The following is a 19954-nucleotide window of genomic DNA, read 5'->3' on the forward strand; positions in this document are numbered from 1 at the left end:
CAGCAATACAATGCCAAATAGAGAAAAAATTGTGAATTGCAGTGTGTGTATATATATATATATATATGTGTGTGTGTGTATATATATATATATATATATATATATATATATATATATATATATATATATATATAAATAAAATAGTTAAATTGAATAAATAGTGCAAAATAAAAATATTTAAAGTAGTGAGGTAGTGTTTATAGGTTCAATGTCCATTTAGAAATTGGATGGCAGAGGGGAAGAAGCTGTTCCTGAATCATTGAGTGTGTGCCCCTTCAGGCTTCTGTACCTCCTCCCTGATGGTAGCAATGAGAAGAGGGTGTGTCCTGGGTAATGGAGGTCATTAATGATGGATGCTGCCTTTCTAAGGCATTGCCTTTTGTAAATGTCTTGGATACTACAGAGGCCAGTGCCCATGATGGAGCTGACTGAGTTTACAACTCTCTGCAGCTTATTTCGATCCTGCACAGTAGGCCCCCCCACCCCACCCCAACCAGACGGTGATGCAGCCAGTTAGAATGCTCTCCATGATACATTTTTTAGAAATTTCCGAATGAATTTGGTGATGTAGCAAATCTCCTCAAACTCCTAATGAAATATAGCTGCTGTCGTGTCTGCATCGGTATGTTGGGCCCAGGATGGACCCTCAGAGAGGTTGACACCCAGGAACTTGAAGTTCTCAAATGGTGTTGCATCTCTTTGCTCTTTGACACCACACACACACACACACACACACACACACACACACACACACACACACACACACACACACACCAGCACCGGAAATGGAAACAAATCTGTTACAATTCTTTTGGGAGATAACAGGCAGAATGGACTCAGGAGAGTCAGTAGATATGGTTTACATGGATTTTCAGAAGGCCTTTGACAAGGTGCGGCATGTGAGGCTGCTTAACAAGCTAAGAGCCCATGGTATTACGGGAAAGATACTAGCATGCATAGAAGATTGGCTGACTGGAAGCAGGCAAAGAGTGGGAATAAAGGGGGCCTTTCCTGGTTGGCTGCCAGTTTCTAGTGTTCTGCAGGGGCCGGTGTTGGCTGCCAGTTTCTAGTGTTCTGCAGGGGCCGGTGTTGGGCGCATTACTTTTCATGCTATATGTCAATGATTTGGATAACAGATCAGCAAGGATGTAACGTTGAGGCTTTATAAAGAACTGGTGAGGCCTCACTTGGAGTACTGTGAGCAGTTCTGGGCCCATTATTTAAGAAAGGATGAGTTGACATTGGAAAGGGTTCAGAAAAGGTTCACGAGAATAATCCCGGGAATGAAAGGCTTATCATTCCCAGAATGAGGAATGATTGACATCCATGGGCCTGTACTCACTGGAATTCAGAAGAATTCCATTGAAACCTATTGAATGTTGAAAGGCCTCGAAAGAGTGGACGTGGAGAGGATATTTCCAATGGTGGAGGAGTCGAGGACTAGAGGAAACAGCCTCATAGTAGAGGGGTGTCCATTTAGAATGGAGGTGAGGAGGAATCTCTTTAGCCACAGGGTGGTAAATCTGTGGAATTAATTGCCACAGACGGCTGTGGAGGTCAGGTCATTGGGTGCATTTAAGGCAGAGGTTGATAGGTTCTTGATTAGTCAGGGTGTGGAAGGCTATGGGGAGAAGGCAGGAGAATGGGGTTAAGAGGGAAATGGATCAGCCATGGTGAAATGGCAGAGCAGACTCGATGGGCCGAATGGCCCAATTTTGCCCCTATGTCTTATAGTCATGTGGAATTGATGGCTTTGTAGCCAGGTATGTGGATGATACAAAGACAAGTGGGTGGGGCAGCTAGTGCTGAGGAAGCAGGGATCTACAGAAAGTCTTGGACAAGTTCGGAGAATGGACAAAGAAGTGGTAGATGGAATACAGTGTCAGGAAATGTCTGGTCATGCACTTTGGTAGAAGGAATAAAAGCATAGACTATTTTCTAAATAAGGGGCAAATTCAGAAATAGATGCAAAAGGATTTGGGAGTCCTTAGCACACAGCTCTCTAAGGTTAATTTGCAGGTTGAGTCAATGGTGAGGAAGGCAAATGCAATGTTAGCATTCATTTCAAGAGGACTAGAACTTAAAAACAAGGATGTGATGCTGAGGCTTTATAAAGCACTGGTGAGGTCTCATTTGGAGTACTGTGAGCAGTTTTGGGCCTCTTACCTAAGAAAAGATGTACTGACGTGGGAGAATGTCCAGAGGAGGTTCGCAAGGATGATCCAAGAGAATGAATTCAATTGGGAGCGGTTAATGGCTTTGGGCTTGTACTCACTGGAGCTCAGAAAGAAGAGATTGAAGCCTAATAAAATAAAGAAAGGGCTAGATAGAGGGGATGTGGAGAGGATGGTTCCTGTAGTGAGAGAGGGCACAGCCTCAGAATAGAATAGACCAGAGATGCGGAGGAATTTGCCAAAGGGTGGTGAATACGTGGAATTCACTCCCTTAGACGGCTGTGGGTATACTTAAAGGAGAGGTCGATAGGTTCTTGATCGGACTTGTGATCTGCACCGGCTGCTGGTATCACCATCCACCACCTGCTCCTGTGGTTTCATGTGTCCCTGATCAGGGGGTTAAGCGGGTGCCCAGCAGGTTAGTGGAGGGAAGGAACACCTTACACCTCCCTTGACAGAGACAGATCTACTCCCCGCCACCCTGACAAGGCCATGAGGGGTGCATTTACTTTTTATTTTCTTTAGGGGATACAGAAGGGGTAGGTCCTTCTGGGCCTTCGAGCCCATCAGCCCAACAACCCCTGACAAACAGGAAACTTACAATGACCAGTTAACCTATTCAGGATGTCTGATGTTGCAGTGTTCACCGAGCTTGGCAATTAGCTTGCCGGTATATCATCACCAGTAAAGGTGACATCCTCAGTGCACAGCTGATTGTTTCTCTCTGGGAGTCCTCGCGTTTATATAGGCCCCTGTTCGCTTACCTCGGTCCTGATTGGCTAGTGCCCATGATGGAGCTGACTGAGTTTAACTCTCTGCTGATTATTTTGATCCTGTACAGTGGCCCATACCAGACGGTGAGGCAGCCCGGTTAGAATGCTCTCCACAGTACATCTGTAGAAATTCGTGTGTCTTTGGTAACAAACCAAATCCCCTCAAACTCCTAATGAAATATAGCCACTGTCGTGCCTTCTTTATAGTTGCATCGATATATTGGTTCCAAGTTAGATCCCCAGAGATATTGACACCCAGGAACTTGAGATTACTCACTCTCTCCGCTTCCGATCCCTTAATGAAGACTGGTCCCTTGTCTTACCCTTTCTGAAATCCACAATCAGTTCTTTGGTCTTACTGACAGCGAGTGCAAGGTTGTTGTGACACCACTCATTCTGCCACTTGAAGTATTGTGTTCAGTTCTGGTCGCCTTATTATCGGGAAGATGTGGAGGCTCACACCAGGATTAGCGAGCGTGTCTTATGAGGAAAGGTTGAGTGAGCTAGGGCGTTTCTCTTTGGAGTGACGGAGGATATGAGGGGAATTGATATACAAGATGATGAGAGGCATAAAGAGGCAGCCAAGTCAGAGCAAATAGGAAGGGGCATAATTTTAAGTGATTGGAGGAAAGTATAGGGGTGTGTCAGAGAAGTTTTTTTTATAGACAGTTGTGGGGCATGAAATACCCTGCCAGGGCTGGTGATAGAGGCAGATACATTACTCTTAGACAGACACGTGGGCGATAGGAAAATGGAGGGCTATCTGAGAGGGAAGGGTTAGATTGATCCTGGAGTAAAGTAAAAGGTCAACAAGTCATCAAATCCAGTTTAACTGTCATTCAAACCATACATGGGTACAGCGGAACAAGCCAGCATTCCTGTGGGGCCAAGTTGCGAAAACATACACTTGCATTCAAAATAGCAAGAAAGGGGAGAAAAAAGGAACTTATCAGGTAAGAAATCACGTTCTTAGTCCGAGACTCTGAGCAACAGGTCCTGAAACTTGATGGTTCCTGGCAGTCTAGCCTATAATTCCAACACTGGAGGCAGCCCCAACGTGGGAGGCCACCCCCGCCCCCCGACCAAGCCCAGATGCCACGCTAAAATGAGGCCTAGTCCTCGTCACTGCTGCCTCACCGCCTGTCTCACCACCAAACAAGGGAAGCAGGTCTGCGGCAATCAAAGTCCCACAGGGTTTTGTGATCACAAAAGAAACGTCCAAGGCAGTCACTACACAACGCCTTCGTGCCAACTCTGGTGTCTGTGAGTAGCAGGCAGCAGCATAGTCTGTGCCCAGGTCAGCTCTTCCGAACGCAATCCAGCTCCTCCTGTGGCCTGACAGCCCAACCCAAATCCCTCAGCCCAACGGCCCAGCTGGCATGACTCGCCCCTCGGCCCGACGGCTTGACCCTGCTCTCTTGGCCCAGTGGCCCAACTCACCTTCCTCGGCCCAATCGCCTTCTCTGAACCCCGGTCAGTGACTCGAACAATACAGCAGCTCACTGATGTGGTTCACCTGCTGTACATGAAGTTATTGAGGTCAAGAATAGTCTTACTGTGTACAAAAACACATTTAACAAAGAAAAAAGCACTTTAGTTGGCCCCGAGAGCCCGCTGCGTGTATACATGCCGCCATCTTAACATTGAGGACCAACAGGCCTGTACTGTTCTATGTTCTAGATTCCACATTGGTTTGTATTTGCTGTTAGACTGATAATAAATTCCATCGCGTTAAAGAGACCAGGTTGAGGTTCTGTCTTGCTTCTTGCCCCTGGATTCCTCCCTCAACGTGGCCTTAAAACTGTCTGACATCAGGAGAAATTGGATGCCTGCTGTTCCGGGACTCAGGAATGTTGGCTCTTTTGAGACATCCGCTGTGAACATACCAGGGATTCTCTCTTGGTATCTCCAGCTGCTCCCGTCAGTCTGTCACTGGTGTAACCTGTCTGGGCATCCGTCCCGTGTGTCTAGTGAAAGGAATCTGGGTGTCTGGCCGATGTGTTTGTTGACTGCCTGGCTGACATTGATGTCTAGATGTCTGTCCCAGGAGTCTCTGTGTCTAGGTGACTGAATATATGGATTTTTTTTCCTGGATGACTGACCTTGATGTCTGGGCCTCTATCCCGGGAGTTTGGGCATTTGTCCCGGGACTCTGGACCTCTGTCCCAGATGACTGGTTGTCTGTGCTGGGTGTACTGGCTGCCTCCCTGGGTAAGCCTGAGGCCCATGTCTCAATAGGTCTCTCGGGGCTCTGGGGTTGGGAGGGGAGAAGGAGGGGATGGTGAGAGAACGGGTTGAGGGAATTTATTCCTCAGTATACCAGAATCCGGGATATTCCCATCGGGAATGGTTGCTCCTCACCCATTCTCTTCTCCACAGAATGAGAAAGACGAGGAGATGACAACAAACGTCTTCATGAATATGGTAGGCCTCAACCTTCAACCTTTCAACTTTACCCCCTACCTGAACAGGGTGGGGTTCCTCTTGGGGGAGGATGAATTACCCAGGGTGGGGTTCCCTGTGGGTGGGGTGCATTACCCAGAGTAGGGTTCCCTGTGTGGGTGGAGTGAATTACCCAGAGTAGGGTTCCTGTGGTGGGGGGATGAAATACCCAGGGTGGGGTTCCCTGTGGTGGGGGGATGAAATACCCAGGTTGGGTTTCCTGTGGTCGGGGGATGAAATACCCAGGGTGGGGTTCCCTGTGGGGGGGAGGATGAAATACCCAGGGTAGGGTTCCTGTGGTCGGGGGATGAATTACCCAGGGAGATGTTCCCTTTGGGAGGGGATGAATTACCCAGGGAGAGGTTCCCTTTGGGAGGGGATGAATTACCCAGGGAGAGGTTCCCTTTGGGAGGGGATGAATTACCCAGGGAGGGAGTTCTTGTGGGAGAGGTGTCCCCTAGGATGGGGGTACTTGCGGGAGGGGTGTCCCCCAGTGCCTTGGAGCAAGTCTCCGAAGGGTAGTGTGGGGAACTGAGGGCAGGATATCCTGGATGCGGGGGGGAGGTGAAGGGTCTTACAGGAGGTGTGTGGCAAGACCTAACTGGTCTCTCTCACCCGAACCCTCTTCCCCTTCCCCACTCCCCCTCTCCCCTGAACCCTCTTCCCCACTTCTCCTCTTCCCAATTCCCCTCTCCTTCTTCCCCTCTCCCCTCTCCCCTCTCCCCCTCTCCCCTCTCCCCTCTCCCCTCTCCCCTCTCCCCTCTCCCCTCTCCCTCTCCCCTCTCCCCTCTCCCCTCTCCCCTCTCCCCTCTCCCCTCTCCCCTCTCCCCTCTCCCCTCTCCCCTCTCCCCTCTCCTCCCCTCTCCCCTCTCCCCTCTCCCCTCTCCCCTCTCCCCTCTCCCCTCTCCCCTCTCCCCTCTCCCCTCTCCCCTCTCCCCTCTCCCCTCTCCCCTCTCCCCTCTCCCCTTCCCTCTCCCTCTCCCCTTCCCTCTCCCCCTCCCCCTCCCCTCTCCCCCTCCCCTTCTCCCCCTTCCCCGCTCCCCTTCCCGTCTCCCCTCCCCTTCTTCCCTTTTCCCCTCTTCCCCTTCCCCTTCCTTCCTTCCTTTCTCCCTCCCCTTCCTGCCCTTTCTCCCTCCCCTTCCTCCCTCCCCTTCTTCATCCCCTTTCTCCCTCCCCTTCTTCCCCGTTTCTCCCTCCCCTTCTTCCCCCTCCCCTCCCCTCCCCTCCCCTCCCCTCCCCTTCTTCCCCCTCCCCTTCTTCCCCCTCCCCTTCTTCCCCCTCCCCTTCTCCCCCCTTCCCCTTCTCCCCCCTTCCCCTTCTCCCCCCCTTCCCCTTCTCCCCCCTTCCCCTTCTCCCCCTTCCCCTTCTCCCCCTTCCCCTTCTCCCCCTTCCCCTTCTCCCCCTTCCCCTTCTCCCCCTTCCCCTTCTCCCCCTTCCCCTTCTCCCCCCTTCCCCTTCTCCCCCCTTCCCCTTCTCCCCCCTTCCCCTTCTCCCCCCTTCCCCTTCTCCCCCCTTCCCCTTCTCCCCCCTTCCCCTCTCCCCTCCCCTTTTTCCCTCCCCTTCTTCCCCCTTTCTCCCTCCCCTCCCCCTCCCCTTCTTCACCCCCTTCTTCCCCTCCCCCTTCTCCCTCCCCTTCTTCCCCCTCCCTTTTTTCCCTTCCCCTTCCCTTTTCTCGCCTTCTCCTTCCCTCTTCCCCCTTCCTCCTCCTTTTCTTCTTCCCTTCCTCTCCCCTTCTTCCCCTTCCCCTTCCCCCTCCCCTTCCCCTCTTCCCCCTGCCCCCTTCCCCTCCCCCTGTCTCCCTACCCCAACACTACTTCTCACCCTTGCCTCCCTCCCCACTCCCTCTACTGCTTCCACCTGCATTCCCCCTCCCCCTCCCCCTCCCAACCACTTCACTCCCCTCTTCCCCCCCCGTATCTGCTTTTACACACTCCTGCTGCCTTTCCATTTTCCCTCCATCTCCTCCCGCCCCCACCCCATTCAACCTCTCCTCCCCCTCCCAGGCTTGGACGGACTATCGGCTGAGGTGGAATCCCTCGGATTTTGACGGTATCCTGATTCTCCGCATCCCCTCCTCCAAAGTCTGGCTCCCGGACATCGTCCTCCTCAACAAGTCAGTGCAAGTGCCTCCGTTCTCCTCCTGCAAACCACCACCCTCCCACCCACCAGGTCCCACTCCCCGTCTGAACCCACTGGGACCCCCATTTTGCTGCAACTCCCCGCCCATGGGGTCTTCTGCTCCTCGTGCTGGGGCCCTCCTGTGGCAGGTCTGGCAGCCATGATCGGTACCAGTGCTGCCATTAGCCTTAAAGGAGCCACACCCCGGAGGACCGGGCATTTGGAGAGGGTGGAAACCAACTGTCTGGATCCGGCCTGCAGCCGAAATCCCCTAACTCCACCACCCTGCGTCCCTCACCTTCATTTTCTTTTCCTTTTGCCCCCTCTCTCCCCCTCCCTCTCTCCCTTCCCCTCCCCCTCCCCTCCTCTCTCCCTCCCCCTCCCCCCTCTCCCCCTCCCCCTCCCCCCTCTCCCTCCCTCCCCCTCTCTCCCTCCCTCCCCCCTCTCTCCCTCCCTCCCCCCTCTCTCCCTCCCTCCCCCCTCTCCCCTCCTCCCTCTCTCCCTCCCCCCTCCCTCTCTCCCTCCCCCCTCCCTCTCTCCCTCCCCCCTCTCTCCCTCCCCCCTCTCTCCCTCCCCCCTCTCTCCCTCCCCCCTCTCTCCCTCCCCCCTCTCTCCCTCCCCCTCTCCCTCCCCCTCTCTCCTCCCCCCTCTCCCTCCCCCTCTCCCCCTCCCTCCTCCTCTCCCCTCCCCCTCTCCCCTCCCCCTCTCTCTCACCCCCTCTCTCTCTCCCCACTCTCTGTCTCACCCTCTGTTTCTCTCTCCCTCCTCTCCCCCTCCACCCACCCCTTCACTCCACCGCCACTCTCCCCGTTCCCGTTTTCTTCTCTGCAGCAACGATGGGAAGTTCAACGTGGCGCTCTACGTCAACGTCTTGGTCCAGCACACGGGCACCGTCAGCTGGCTGCCCCCTGCTATCTACCGCAGCTCCTGCAGCATCAGGGTAAGGTCGTCACCAGTCGGGTGACCTAGGACTCCCGAACCCTGAGCCCCAGTGTGACCTATGACCCCCCTCCCGGCCCACTGACTTTGGATGCAGGTTCCAACTCGCCCAGTCACAGACATCCCCAACGACTTTTCTGTTCTTGCCCTATCGGAGATATTTCTTTCGTCCCACCCATTCCTCCCTCAGCACCTCTCCCACTGAAACCCAGCTTGTTATTTTTCCCAGGTTCTGACAAAGGGTCGAGTGTGTTGTCACATGCTCGAGTCCACGTGTGCACAAGGGGCAATGAAAAATTTACTTGCAGCAGGATCGCAGGCTCAGGGCATCAGATAAACAGCATTTAGTATCAGACTGGATACAGTATACAACCTGAAATTCTTACTCTTCACAGACATCCATCAAACAGAAACAAAACCCCAAAGAATGAACGACAGAAAAACGTTAGAACCCCAAAGCTTCCCTCCCCCCTCCCATGCACAAGCAGTAGCAAAGCACCCAACGTGACCATGAACTACAGTCCATCGAAACCCACTCTCCATCCCAACACTTCAACACCCCAGACAGGCTCTGTGTCTCACTGGCGAGAGAGAGAGAGAGAGAGAGATCGCTCCTGCCACAGCGGGGGGGAGACCAACAGCTCGCTGTTTCGATCTGCAGGGTCATTTACTTAGACAGCAGCGTACACGATGTTCCGATCTCCTGCTGTGTTTCAGTCGGTGACACCACCGAGGTATCGGGTCGTCCACAGGTTCGCACGAAAAGCTAAATTAAACGCAAATTGCACACAACTTTTACAAGAAAGGAGGGTGTTCCCTGTGAATCAGAGTCAGGCTTAATATCAAAGTTCAAAGTACGTATACTATATACAACCTTGAGGCTTGTCTCCATACAGGCAGACACAAAACAAAGAAACCCTGCAGAAAACAATTTTTAAAAAGTCTGTCAAACACCGAATGTGCAAGGAAAAAAAAATTAAATGTGCAGACAGTAAAAGTAAGCAAATAGCATTCAGAAATGAAGTTCACGAAAGTGAGTCCGAAGACACGAAGCTGAGAATGGCATATGTCGTGAAATTTGTTCTTTTGCACAGCAGAACATTGCAATACATAATTATAAAATACTACAAGTTATTTTAGGCCACACTTGGAGTACTGTGTCCAGTTCTGGTCACCTCACTATAGGAAGGATGTGGAAGCATTGGAAAGGGTACAGAGGAGATTTACCGGGATGCTGCCTGGTTTAGAAAGTATGCATTATGATCAGAGATTAAGGGAGCTAGGGCTTTACTCTTTGGAGAGAAGGAGGATGAGAGGAGACATGATAGAGGTGTACAAGATAATAAGAGGAATAGATAGAGTGGATAGCCAGCGCCTCTACCCCAGGGCACCACTGTTCAATACAAGAGGACATGGCTTTAAGGTAAGGGGTGGGAATTTCAAGGGGGATATTAGAGGAAGGTTTTTCACTCAGAGAGTGGTTGGTGCGTGGAATGCACTGCCTGAGTCAGTGGTGGAGGCAGATACACTAGTGAAGTTTAAGAGACTACTAGACAGGTATATGGAGGAATTTAAGTTGGGGGCTTATATGGGAGTCAGGGTTTGAGGGTTGGCACAACAATGTGGGCCAAAGGGCCTGTACTGTGCTGTAGTATTCTATGTTCTGTGATAAGAAGTGTGTATAAAAAGTGAGAAAATGTAATTAAGTAAGTGGTGGGAAAGAGAGGAAAGATACTGAGTCTATTCTGAGGTAGTGATTAGGGTTGGTTCGAGAACCGAGTAGTTGAAGGGAAGCAGCTGTTCTTAAACCTGGTGGTTTGACTCGTTCCTCACTCCTCAGAAGCTGCTCAACGTGCCGAGTAGAGGGGAGAGACCGGGAGGAGCAGGAGCCAGCAGGTGACGGGTGGATCCAGGAGATGGGGGGTGATGGGCAGATGGAGAAGGGGAGAGTGGGAATAGTTTCACCACACTGCCTCTCCCACCCGTCATACCAGACGGTGATGCAGCCAGTTTGAATGCTCTCCATGGTACATCTGTAGAAATTTGTGTTTTTTTGGTGACTACCAAATCTCCTCAAACTCCTAATGAAATATAGCTTCTTTGTAGCTGCATCAGTATGTTGGGACTAGGATAGGTTCTCAGAGATACTGACGCACAGGAACTTGAAATTGTTCACTCTTTCCACTTCTGGTATCTCTATGAGGATGAGTTTCCTTTACCCTATCTGAAGCCCACAATCAGTTCTTTGTTGTTACTGACATCGAGTTTGAGGTTGTTACTACGGCATCACTCAACCAGCTGATCTATCTTGCTCCTGTACACCTGTTACACTTTATTCTGCATTGTTATTGCTTTTCCTTTTGCTACCTCGAGGTTTGAAGTGATGAAGTGATCTGTAGGGATGGTGAGGAAGATCAAGATCTTCACCCTAGTTCAGCACTTGCGACCACTTTACCTCCTTGTACCAGCTGACCAGCTCTCTCCCCACTACTCATCCAGCCCCTGGCGGAGGGTCTCGACGCGAAACGTCAACTGTCCCATTTCTTTCTGCGGATGCTGCCTGAGCCGCTGAGTTCCTCCAGCAGATTAGGTGTTAGTACAGCAGAGAACAGGCCATTCAGCCCACAGTGTTGTGCTGAACTTTTAAAATTAGTAATCAATGCCCAGCTAAATGGATCCACACCCATTCTCTGCCTGTTCACCTGTCCATGTGTCTAAGAGCCTCTGTCTAGGAGTGTCCAAGGGAAATTTTTGTCAAATATGCACCAAAACATGAGAACGCACAGTGAAATGTATTCTCTTGTGTGTGCTGGGGATGGCTGGCGAGTGTCACCTTGCCTCCAATGCCAACCTGGCACGCCCACAACTTACTAACCCCAACCCGGACTGTGGGAGGAAACCAGGGCACCCGGGGGAAACCCACGCAGCCACGGGGAGAACGTACGGTCTCCTTACAGACAGCGGCGGGAATTGAACTCGATCTCTGGCACTGTAGAGCATTGCAAAAACCGCTACACCACCCCACTTGTCTCCCCGCCACCCCAGGCAACGCATTCCAGGCTCTCGCCATTCTCTGTCCAACAAAAAACTTACCCCTCACACCCCCTTTCAACCTCGCCTTCAATGCATGCCCTCTGTTATTAGACATTTCAACCCCGGGGAACAGATACTCTCTGTCCACTCTATCTATGTCTCTCATAATCTTGTAAACTTCTGTCAAATCTCCTCTCAGCCTCCGGCCCTCCAGAGAAAACAACCCAAGTTTGTCCAACCTCTCGTGATACTACATGCCCTCTAAACCAGGCAGCATCCTGGTAAACCTCTTCTGCACCCTCTCCAAAGCCCCAACGTCCCTCCTAAAGTGGGACGAGCAGAACTGTATGCAATACTGCAGATGTGGCTGAACCAGAGTTTTAATAAAGCTAACATCCCTACACTTCAACTCCATTCCTCGACTTAAAGGCAAGCATGCCTGCCTTACCAGCCTTTCAACTTGTTAACAACATTCAGGGAGCAATGACTTGTACTCTCTCCCTCTCTCCCTCCCTCCCCCTCTCTCCTCTCTCCTCTCCCCCTTCCCCCTCTCACCCCCACCCACCCCACCCTCTCTCCACTGTCTCTGCAGGTTCAGTACTTCCCCTTCGACTGGCAGAACTGCACCATGGTCTTCAAGTCGTACACGTACGACGTGACCGAGGTCAGCCTGCAACACGCGCTGGATGACAAGGGCGAGCGGGAGATCAAGGAGGTGATCATCGACAAGAACACCTTCACTGGTGGGTCACCCCCCCACCCCACCCGTGGGTCGGTGGGGGACGGATCTGGGAAGGGGAGGGTGAATGTGGAGGCGAGGGGAGGAAGAGGGACGAATGGGAGGGAAGTGATTGGAGGGAGAGGGAGAGTGAGAGGGGTTGAAGAGGTGAGGGAGGGACTGAGGAAGGGTGAAGGGGAGGGAGGGGAGTTGTGAGATGAGGGCGAGGTGGGGTGAAAGGGGGAGGGGAGGGTGCAGTGCGGGTTACTGGTGACTGAGGGGGGAGAGGCAGGAGGTGAGGGTGAGGGAGGTTGTAGTGCGGGTTATTGCCGAGCGAGGTGGATTGGGTGAAGGGTAGGGAGGGGATGGCAGTGGGGTTGATTGTAGTGCGGGTCACTGGTGGGTGGGGGGTAGTTTTCCAGGCTGCCGTCTCTCCTCTCCTGACCCTCTCCCCGGTCTGTCCGTGGCCCCGGCAGAGAACGGCGAGTGGCAGATCCGGCACAAGCCCTCACGCAGAAACACGCTCAGCCACGACAGCAGCTACGAGGACATCACCTTCTACCTGATCATCCAGCGTAAACCCCTCTTCTACATCATCAACATCATCATACCCTGTATCCTCATCAGCATCCTGGCTATCCTCGTCTTCTACCTCCCTCCGGACGCAGGTAAACACCTTCCCCTCGCTGTCTCCCTCCCTCCCTCCAGACGCAGGTAAACACCTTCCCCTCGCTGTCTCCCTCACTCCCTGACCTCGGCTCACAGCTCCCGAGACACCGGTTCGATCCCAACCTCCAGTGAGCATGTGTTCGTGTGTGTCCGTCCGTCTCTTTGTCTATGTATTTGTGTCTGAGTGTGTGCGCGTGAGGGTCCGTGTTCTTCTCCTTGTGTTTGTGTGTGTGTCCGTCTCCATGTGTGTCCATATCCTTGTGTGTGTGTGTGTGTGTGTGTGTGTGTCCATCTCCAGCACAAATTGGATGGGCCAAAGGGCCTGTTTCATTGCCATGTCTCACAATGACTCTACAAAGTCCCCACTCTGGGGTGTGTATGTGGAGCCTGCACATCCCCCTGTGGGTTTCCTTCTGGGTGCTCCAGTTTCCTCCCATATCACATGGAGTGATCCCAGGGACAACAGGATTAACATGTGAGCACCATTTGCTGGCTCTGGGCCTGTACTCACTGGTGTTTAGAAGAATGGGGGGGGGGGGTCTCATTGAATGGTGAAAGTCCTCGATAGAGTGGATGTGGAGAGGATGTTTCCTATTGTGGGGGGGGGGGGGGGTTCTAGGACCAGAGGACACAGACTCAGAATAGAGAGATGCCCTTTTAGAACGGAGATGAGGAGGAATTTATTCAGCCAGAGAGTGGTGAACCTGTGGGATTTGTTGGCAAGGAGAGCGGTGGCGACCAAGATATTGGGTGTATTTGAGGCAGAGGTTGATAGGTTCTTCATTTGTAAGAGGGTCAAGAGGATAAGGTGGGAGAATGGGGTTAGTCAACAATATGGCTTCTGCCCCCATCTTTTCCAGTCCTGATGAAGGGTCTCAACTCAAAACGTTAACTGTTCATTTCTGCCCATAGAAGCTGCCTGACCTGCTGAGTTTTTTTAACAGTACGGCACAGGAACAGGCCATTCGTCCCACAGTGTTGTGTTGTACTGGCTAAAAAGTAAATCAAAAAAATCCCAAACATTAATCCCTCCTACCTACACCATGTCCATATCCCTCCGTCTTCCTCACATCCACATGCCTATCCAAACGTCTCTTAAAAGCCTGTAATGTATTTGCCTCTCCCACCATACCAGGCAGCACGTTCCAGGCATCCACCCCTCTCTGAGTAAAAAACTTACCCCTCACATCCCCCTTGAACCTACCCCCCCTCACCTTCAATGCATGTCCTCTGGTATTAGACATTTCTACCCTGGGATAACAGATACTCGCTGTCTACTCTATCTACGCCTCTCATAATCTTATAAACCTCTATCAGATCTCCCCTCAGTCTCTGCCTTTCCTCCAGCATTTTGTATGCGTTGATCAATCGTGATCGAATGGCAGTACAGACTTGATGGGCCAGATGGCCTATTTATGGCTCTGGGGTACACATTGATAGAAAAGATATCCTGTTACCTCTCCTGATCTCATCAGTTGAAACCCTCTTCCCGGTTTAATCCCCCTCCGGTCTGGGGAGCAGACCCTGTTGAAGGTGCCTGCCCCGGCATTCTGGTTGTAGCCACCAGGTGGCAGCATTGGTCCAGGTTGGGAGATGCTGGCCGACAGAGATTCCTGTTGACAGGGCATCACCAGCCTTTACTCAAGGGGATTTTTTAATTCAGTGATTTCAACTTCACAACGTTGCTACACCACGATTCACTCTGAGTTTCAAATCACCACATGGTCATCTCTATCCAGACCGCATCCTGAAAACTCCCCATTGTACCTGTGGACTCTTCCTGGACGAGACACTGACCGCCCCCTCTGGTCCTTCCAGGTGAGAAGATGACCCTCTCCATCTCGGTGTTGCTGTCCCTCACTGTCTTCCTGCTGCTGTTGGCTGACAAGGTCCCGGAGACCTCTCTTGGGGTCCCGATCATCGTCAAGTACCTGATGTTCACCATGATCCTCGTCACCTTCTCCGTCATCCTCAGTGTGGTCGTCCTCAACCTGCACCACCGCTCACCCAGCACGCACGCCATGCCCGGCTGGGTCCGACAGGTAATGGCTGCAGGGCAGGAGCAGGGAGATCCCCGCTCGCACCCCCTTCACCCCCTCCCGGTGGTGCCCCCTTCACCCCCTCCCGCTCGCACCCCCTTCACCCCCCTCCCGGTGGTGCCCCCCTTCACTCCCTCCCGCTTGCACCCCTTTTACCCCCTCCCGCTCGTGCCCCCTTCACCCCTCCTGCTCGCACCCCCTTCACCCCCTCCCACTCGTGCCCCCTTCACCCCCTCCCGGTGGTGCCCCCTTCACCCCCTCCCACTCGCGCCCCCTTCACCCCCCCCGCTCGTGCCCCCTTCACCCCCTCCCGCTCATGCCCCCCTCCTCACCCCTCCCTCCCCCTCAAACTCCTTGACCTTTCCTCCCTCACCCCATCTCCTGCCCTCCTCTCTCAGGGTACCCAGTTTCCCGAGATGCCCCAGTTCCTCTGGCCTTTCCCTCCCCGCTGCCCGTTGGACTGATGTTGCCACCAAGGGTGGGCGTAGACCTCCAGCTGGAACTCCCCTGGCCCCTCAACCTCCTCGCGGACCCTGGCTGTTGACCGTCTGTCTGGTCCCTCGGCCTGATGTCTCCCCCAGGTCAGAGGCACCAGGTGAACGCAGCTCTGGGAGACATCCGGCCCCAACTTCCCTCAATGTTCTCCTCTTCTGTTTCAGATTTTCATCCAGACCCTGCCTCGCTACCTGTGGATCCAGAGGCCCAAGGCAGAGCCGTCCGACAGCGAGAAGCCTCTGATCCTCAGCAGGGCTGCCGATGAATATTTCATCCGGAAACCCAACATCGATTTCGTCTGCCCGAAAGAAAACAACAGGTACCTGGGTGGCTGGGATCTCCTCGCACCCTGCACACACCCCCTCCCATCCCCGCTCCTCACCATGCCCCTGCTTAACCAGAGTGGTTCAAAAGCTCAAAGTAAATTGACTATCAAAGCACATACACGTCACCATATCTGCCCTGAGATTCACTTTCTTGTGGGCATACACAGTAGATACAAGAACCAGGATAGAATCAATGAAAGACTGCACCCAACAGGACAGACAAACGACCAAAGTACAAAGTAAATTTATTATCAAAATGCATATCTGTCACCATATACAACTGAGGTTCATCTTCTTTGGGCATTCTCAATAAGTCTATAGAAAATTAGGCAAAACAGGATCAGTGGAAGACTGGCCTGTGAGGGTGTTCAACCAGAGTGCAGAAGACAACAAACTGCAAATGCAAAAAGAAAGGGGGAAAAAATAAATAAAAAGAATAATAAAATTCCACATCAGACAGATAAAACTTCTAAGGATATATTTTCATCAATGAAAGCAGGATTCAGCAGTCCATGTGAGCATGTGCAATTCTGACAAGGAGTACACGCCACTAAACTTAAATGAGAACACAACGCAGAGAACTGAAGACAGTATCACTATTGAAGAAACCATCAACCGATGGAAGAGCTGGACCCTCCATGGAAGGCATGAGCAGACTAGAAACACACATCAAAGTTGCTGGTGAACGCAGCAGGCCAGGCAGCATCTGTAGGAAGAGGTACAGTCGACGTTTCAGGCCGAGACCCTTCGTCAAGACTAACTGAAGGAAGAGTGAGTAAGGGATTTGAAAGTGGGAGGGGGAGGGGGAGATCCAAAATGATAGGAGAAGACAGGAGGGGGAGGGATGGAGCCAAGAGCTGGACAGGTGATTGGCAAAAGGGATACGAGAGGATCATGGCACAGGAGGTCCGGGGAGAGAGACGGGGGGTGGGGGGAAGCCCAGAGGATGGGCAAGGAGTATAGTGAGAGGGACAGAGGGAGAAAAAGGAGAGAGAGAGAAAGAATGTGTGTATAAAAATAAATAACAGATGGGGTATGGGGGGAGGTGGGGCATTAGTGGAAGTTAGAGAAGTCGATGTTCATGCCATCAGGTTGGAGGCTACCCAGACGGAATATAAGGTGTTGTTCCTCCAACCTGAGTGTGGCTTCATCTTGACAGTAGAGATTACAGCAGACTAGATATTGATAAGGAAGCATCGAGCACCTGGCTCAGAGTTGGAGATATCTTCCCAAAACTTTTATAGATGTGTAGTGGAGAGTACAGTGACTGACTACATCATGGCCTGGTATGGAACCACCAATGCCTTTGAATGGAAAATGCTACAAAAAGCAGTGGATTCATCCCAGTCCATCATGGCTAAAGCTCTCCCTACCATTGAACACATCTACATGGAACACATGCAGGAAAGCAGCATCCATCATCAGGCTCCCCCACCACCCAGGTCACGCTCTCTTCTCACTGCTGCTATCAGGATGAAGGTACAGGAGCCTCAGGACTCACACCACCAGGCTGAGGAACAGTTACTACCCCTCAACCATCAGGCTCTTGAACCAGAGTCATAGAATCGTAGAAAAGCACAGCACAGAATCAGGCCTTTTGGCTCATCTAGCCAATGCAGAATCATTTAAGCTGCCTAGTCTCATCAACCATAACCCTCCAGACCCCTCCCATCCACGTACCTATCCAAACTTCTTTAAATGTTAAAATCAAGCTCGCAAGCACCACTTGCACTGGCAGCTCGTTCCACACTCTCACCACCCTCTGAGTGAAGAAGTTTCCGCTCATGTTCCTCTTAACCTTTTCACCTTTCACCCTTAACCCATGACTTCTGGTTGTAGTCCCACACAACCTCAATGGAAAAACCTGCTTGTATTTACCCTACCTATACCCCTCATAATTTTGTACACCTCTATCAAATCTCCCCTCAATCTTCTACATTCTAAGAAATAAAGTCTGAACCTGTTTAATCTTTCCTTATAACTCAGGTCATCCTGACCCAACATCATCTTGGCAAATTTTCTCTGTATTCTTTTGACCTTGTTTACATTTTTCCTGTAGGTAGGTGACTAAAACTACACACAATATTCTAAATTAGGCCCACATCTTATACAACAACACAACACCCCAACTCTTGTACTCAATACTTTGACTTATGAAGGCCAATGTGCCAAAAGCTTTTCTTTACGACCCTATCTATCTGTGACACCACTTTCAATGAACTATGGACCCGTATTCCCAGATTCCTTTGTTCTACCACACTCCTCAGTGCCCTACCATTCACTGTGTAGGACCTACCCTGGCTGGTCCTTCCAAAGTGCAACACTTTCCTGCGTCAAATTCCATCCGAGGGGATAACTTCTCTCAACTTCACTTGGCCCATCATTGAAATGTTACCACAACCAATGGACTCACTTTCAAGGACTCTTCACCTCATGTCCTCACAATTATTTATTATCATTATTTCTTTCTTTTTGTATTTGCAGTGCTTGCTGTCTTCTGCACCTTGATTGAATGCCCAAGTCTTTCACTGATTCTGTTATGGTTATTATTCTGTTATGGATTTATTGAGTATGCCCACAAGAAAATGAATCTCAGGGTTGTCTATGGTGACGTATGTGTACCTAGATGATAAATTTACTTTGAATTTTGAAGTCCCCTGAAATAACAAGTTGTTTGCTGCTCACAGTTGTGTTGTGATTCACATTACATTGACCAAAGTGCCATTGATCCAGCTTTTCTCCCCACTGCTGTCTGTACGGAGTTTGAATGTTCTCCCTGTGACCGTGGTGGGTTCCCCTGGGTGCTCCAGTTTCCTTCCAGTTTAATTGTGAGCCAGGAGGGACCACATCTCTAAATTTTAAAAAGTAAAAATTATAGAAAATTTAAATCCTCACCATCTCACTCACCTTCTCTTGTCACTGATGATAACACTGGACAACAAATTGTTTTGAAGGTTGCCTCCTCAGAGTTACTTTATCTTTTGTTTCTGATAGACTAGGGGAGGGAGGGGTAAGGAGAGTGTGGGCGGGGGCTTTGAGTGGATCAATGAAGTGATGTGAGGGGGGTGGAGTGACGGGGAGGAAGTGGGGTTGGGGGGAGGGAGTGGGTGAGGAGGATATGAGTGGGAGGGCGTGAGTGGGGATCTCCCTGCTCCTGCCCCACGGCCGTTACCCGTCGGACCCAGCTGGGCATGGCGTGGGTGCTGGGCAAGCGGTGGTGCAGATTGAGGACGATGGAGATGGTAAACGTCATGCACTTGATGATGATGGGGATCCCGGTAGGCATTTTGAGAAACATTAAAATAACTTTTATTGAATATTATGTGTTTAATTGGATAACTTTGCAATAATTTCAACTAAGCTAAAAATGTTTTGTTGGTGATTTTTGTTTGTACTCAGTGTCTGAGGCTTCTTGCTTAAGTGTACAACAATAATCAGCCAGCATTGGTGGATTCCAGTTACTCTGATTCCATTTCTACGTGACTGCAATGTCCTGGTGAAACCTTTCACCATGCTGGTCACTGACAGCACCAAGATTTGCAGGGAAGAAGTCTAAATGAGAATGCAGAAAATGAAGCTTTAGTGAAATATTGCACCTTACGGTTTTGTGTGCTTGAAGCATGTTGTCAACTAGCTGCACATAGTTTGGTGTTCTGTAGTTGCCAAAAAATTTCAACAACATTCTTGAATACCTTCCATGGAATTTTCTCCGGTCCCACCAGAACTTCTTCAAATTCCCTGCCATTGAAGTTTTGTTTGATTTCCGCACTAACAAAAATGCCTTCCTTAATCTTGTCATCAGTTATTCTGACTTGAATTATGAACTGAAATAGGTGGTTTTTAAAAAACAGTGTATGATAGTGAAATTTCATGGTGATTTCCAAAATCCATATGATACACCCAAAAGTATTCAGGAAGCAAAATCTTTGTTGTCTAGTGTTATCCACCATTGACACTCGATGCCCTTTCAAGGGGAGACGGTGGCCTTGGAGCCAGAAGGGTCTACAGATGCTGCATTTTAAAGCAACACACAACTTCTGGAGTGGAGGAACTCTGCGGTCAGGCAGTATCTGGGGTAGGAGAAATAGGCAGTCAACGTTTCAGGTTGAGACCCTTCACCTGGACAGTCGCTCCAGTCTCGGCTCGAAACGTTTACTGGTCATTTCCCTCCACATCTGCCAGGTTCCTTCAGAGCTTTGTGCAGACGTGATGCCCTCCCCTGTTTGAC

The 19954-nt window shown here is 51.1% G+C and overlaps 1 protein-coding gene across 5 annotated transcripts in view; it reads left to right on the top strand.

The window, feature by feature from the left end:
- The window catches only part of LOC140197834 (acetylcholine receptor subunit beta-like), a 34862-nt gene that overhangs the window by 9518 nt on the left and 5390 nt on the right, over nucleotides 1–19954 (top strand). For 2 of the 5 annotated variants that reach the window (XM_072258314.1, XM_072258317.1), the window contains 7 exons: nucleotides 5327–5371; nucleotides 7393–7502; nucleotides 8339–8447; nucleotides 12072–12222; nucleotides 12674–12865; nucleotides 14685–14908; nucleotides 15565–15719. In XM_072258314.1, coding sequence (XP_072114415.1) covers nucleotides 5327–5371; nucleotides 7393–7502; nucleotides 8339–8447; nucleotides 12072–12222; nucleotides 12674–12865; nucleotides 14685–14908; nucleotides 15565–15719 — 986 coding nt within the window. Of the gene's footprint in view, nucleotides 1–3807; nucleotides 3901–5326; nucleotides 5372–7392; nucleotides 7503–8338; nucleotides 8448–12071; nucleotides 12223–12673; nucleotides 12866–14684; nucleotides 14909–15564; nucleotides 15720–19954 lie in introns of all 5 variants that reach the window. The other 3 variants (XM_072258312.1, XM_072258313.1, XM_072258316.1) reach the window with 3 other exon arrangements.

The sequence above is a fragment of the Mobula birostris genome, chromosome 5, assembly GCF_030028105.1.
Source record: "Mobula birostris isolate sMobBir1 chromosome 5, sMobBir1.hap1, whole genome shotgun sequence".
Lineage (NCBI taxonomy): Eukaryota > Metazoa > Chordata > Chondrichthyes > Myliobatiformes > Myliobatidae > Mobula > Mobula birostris.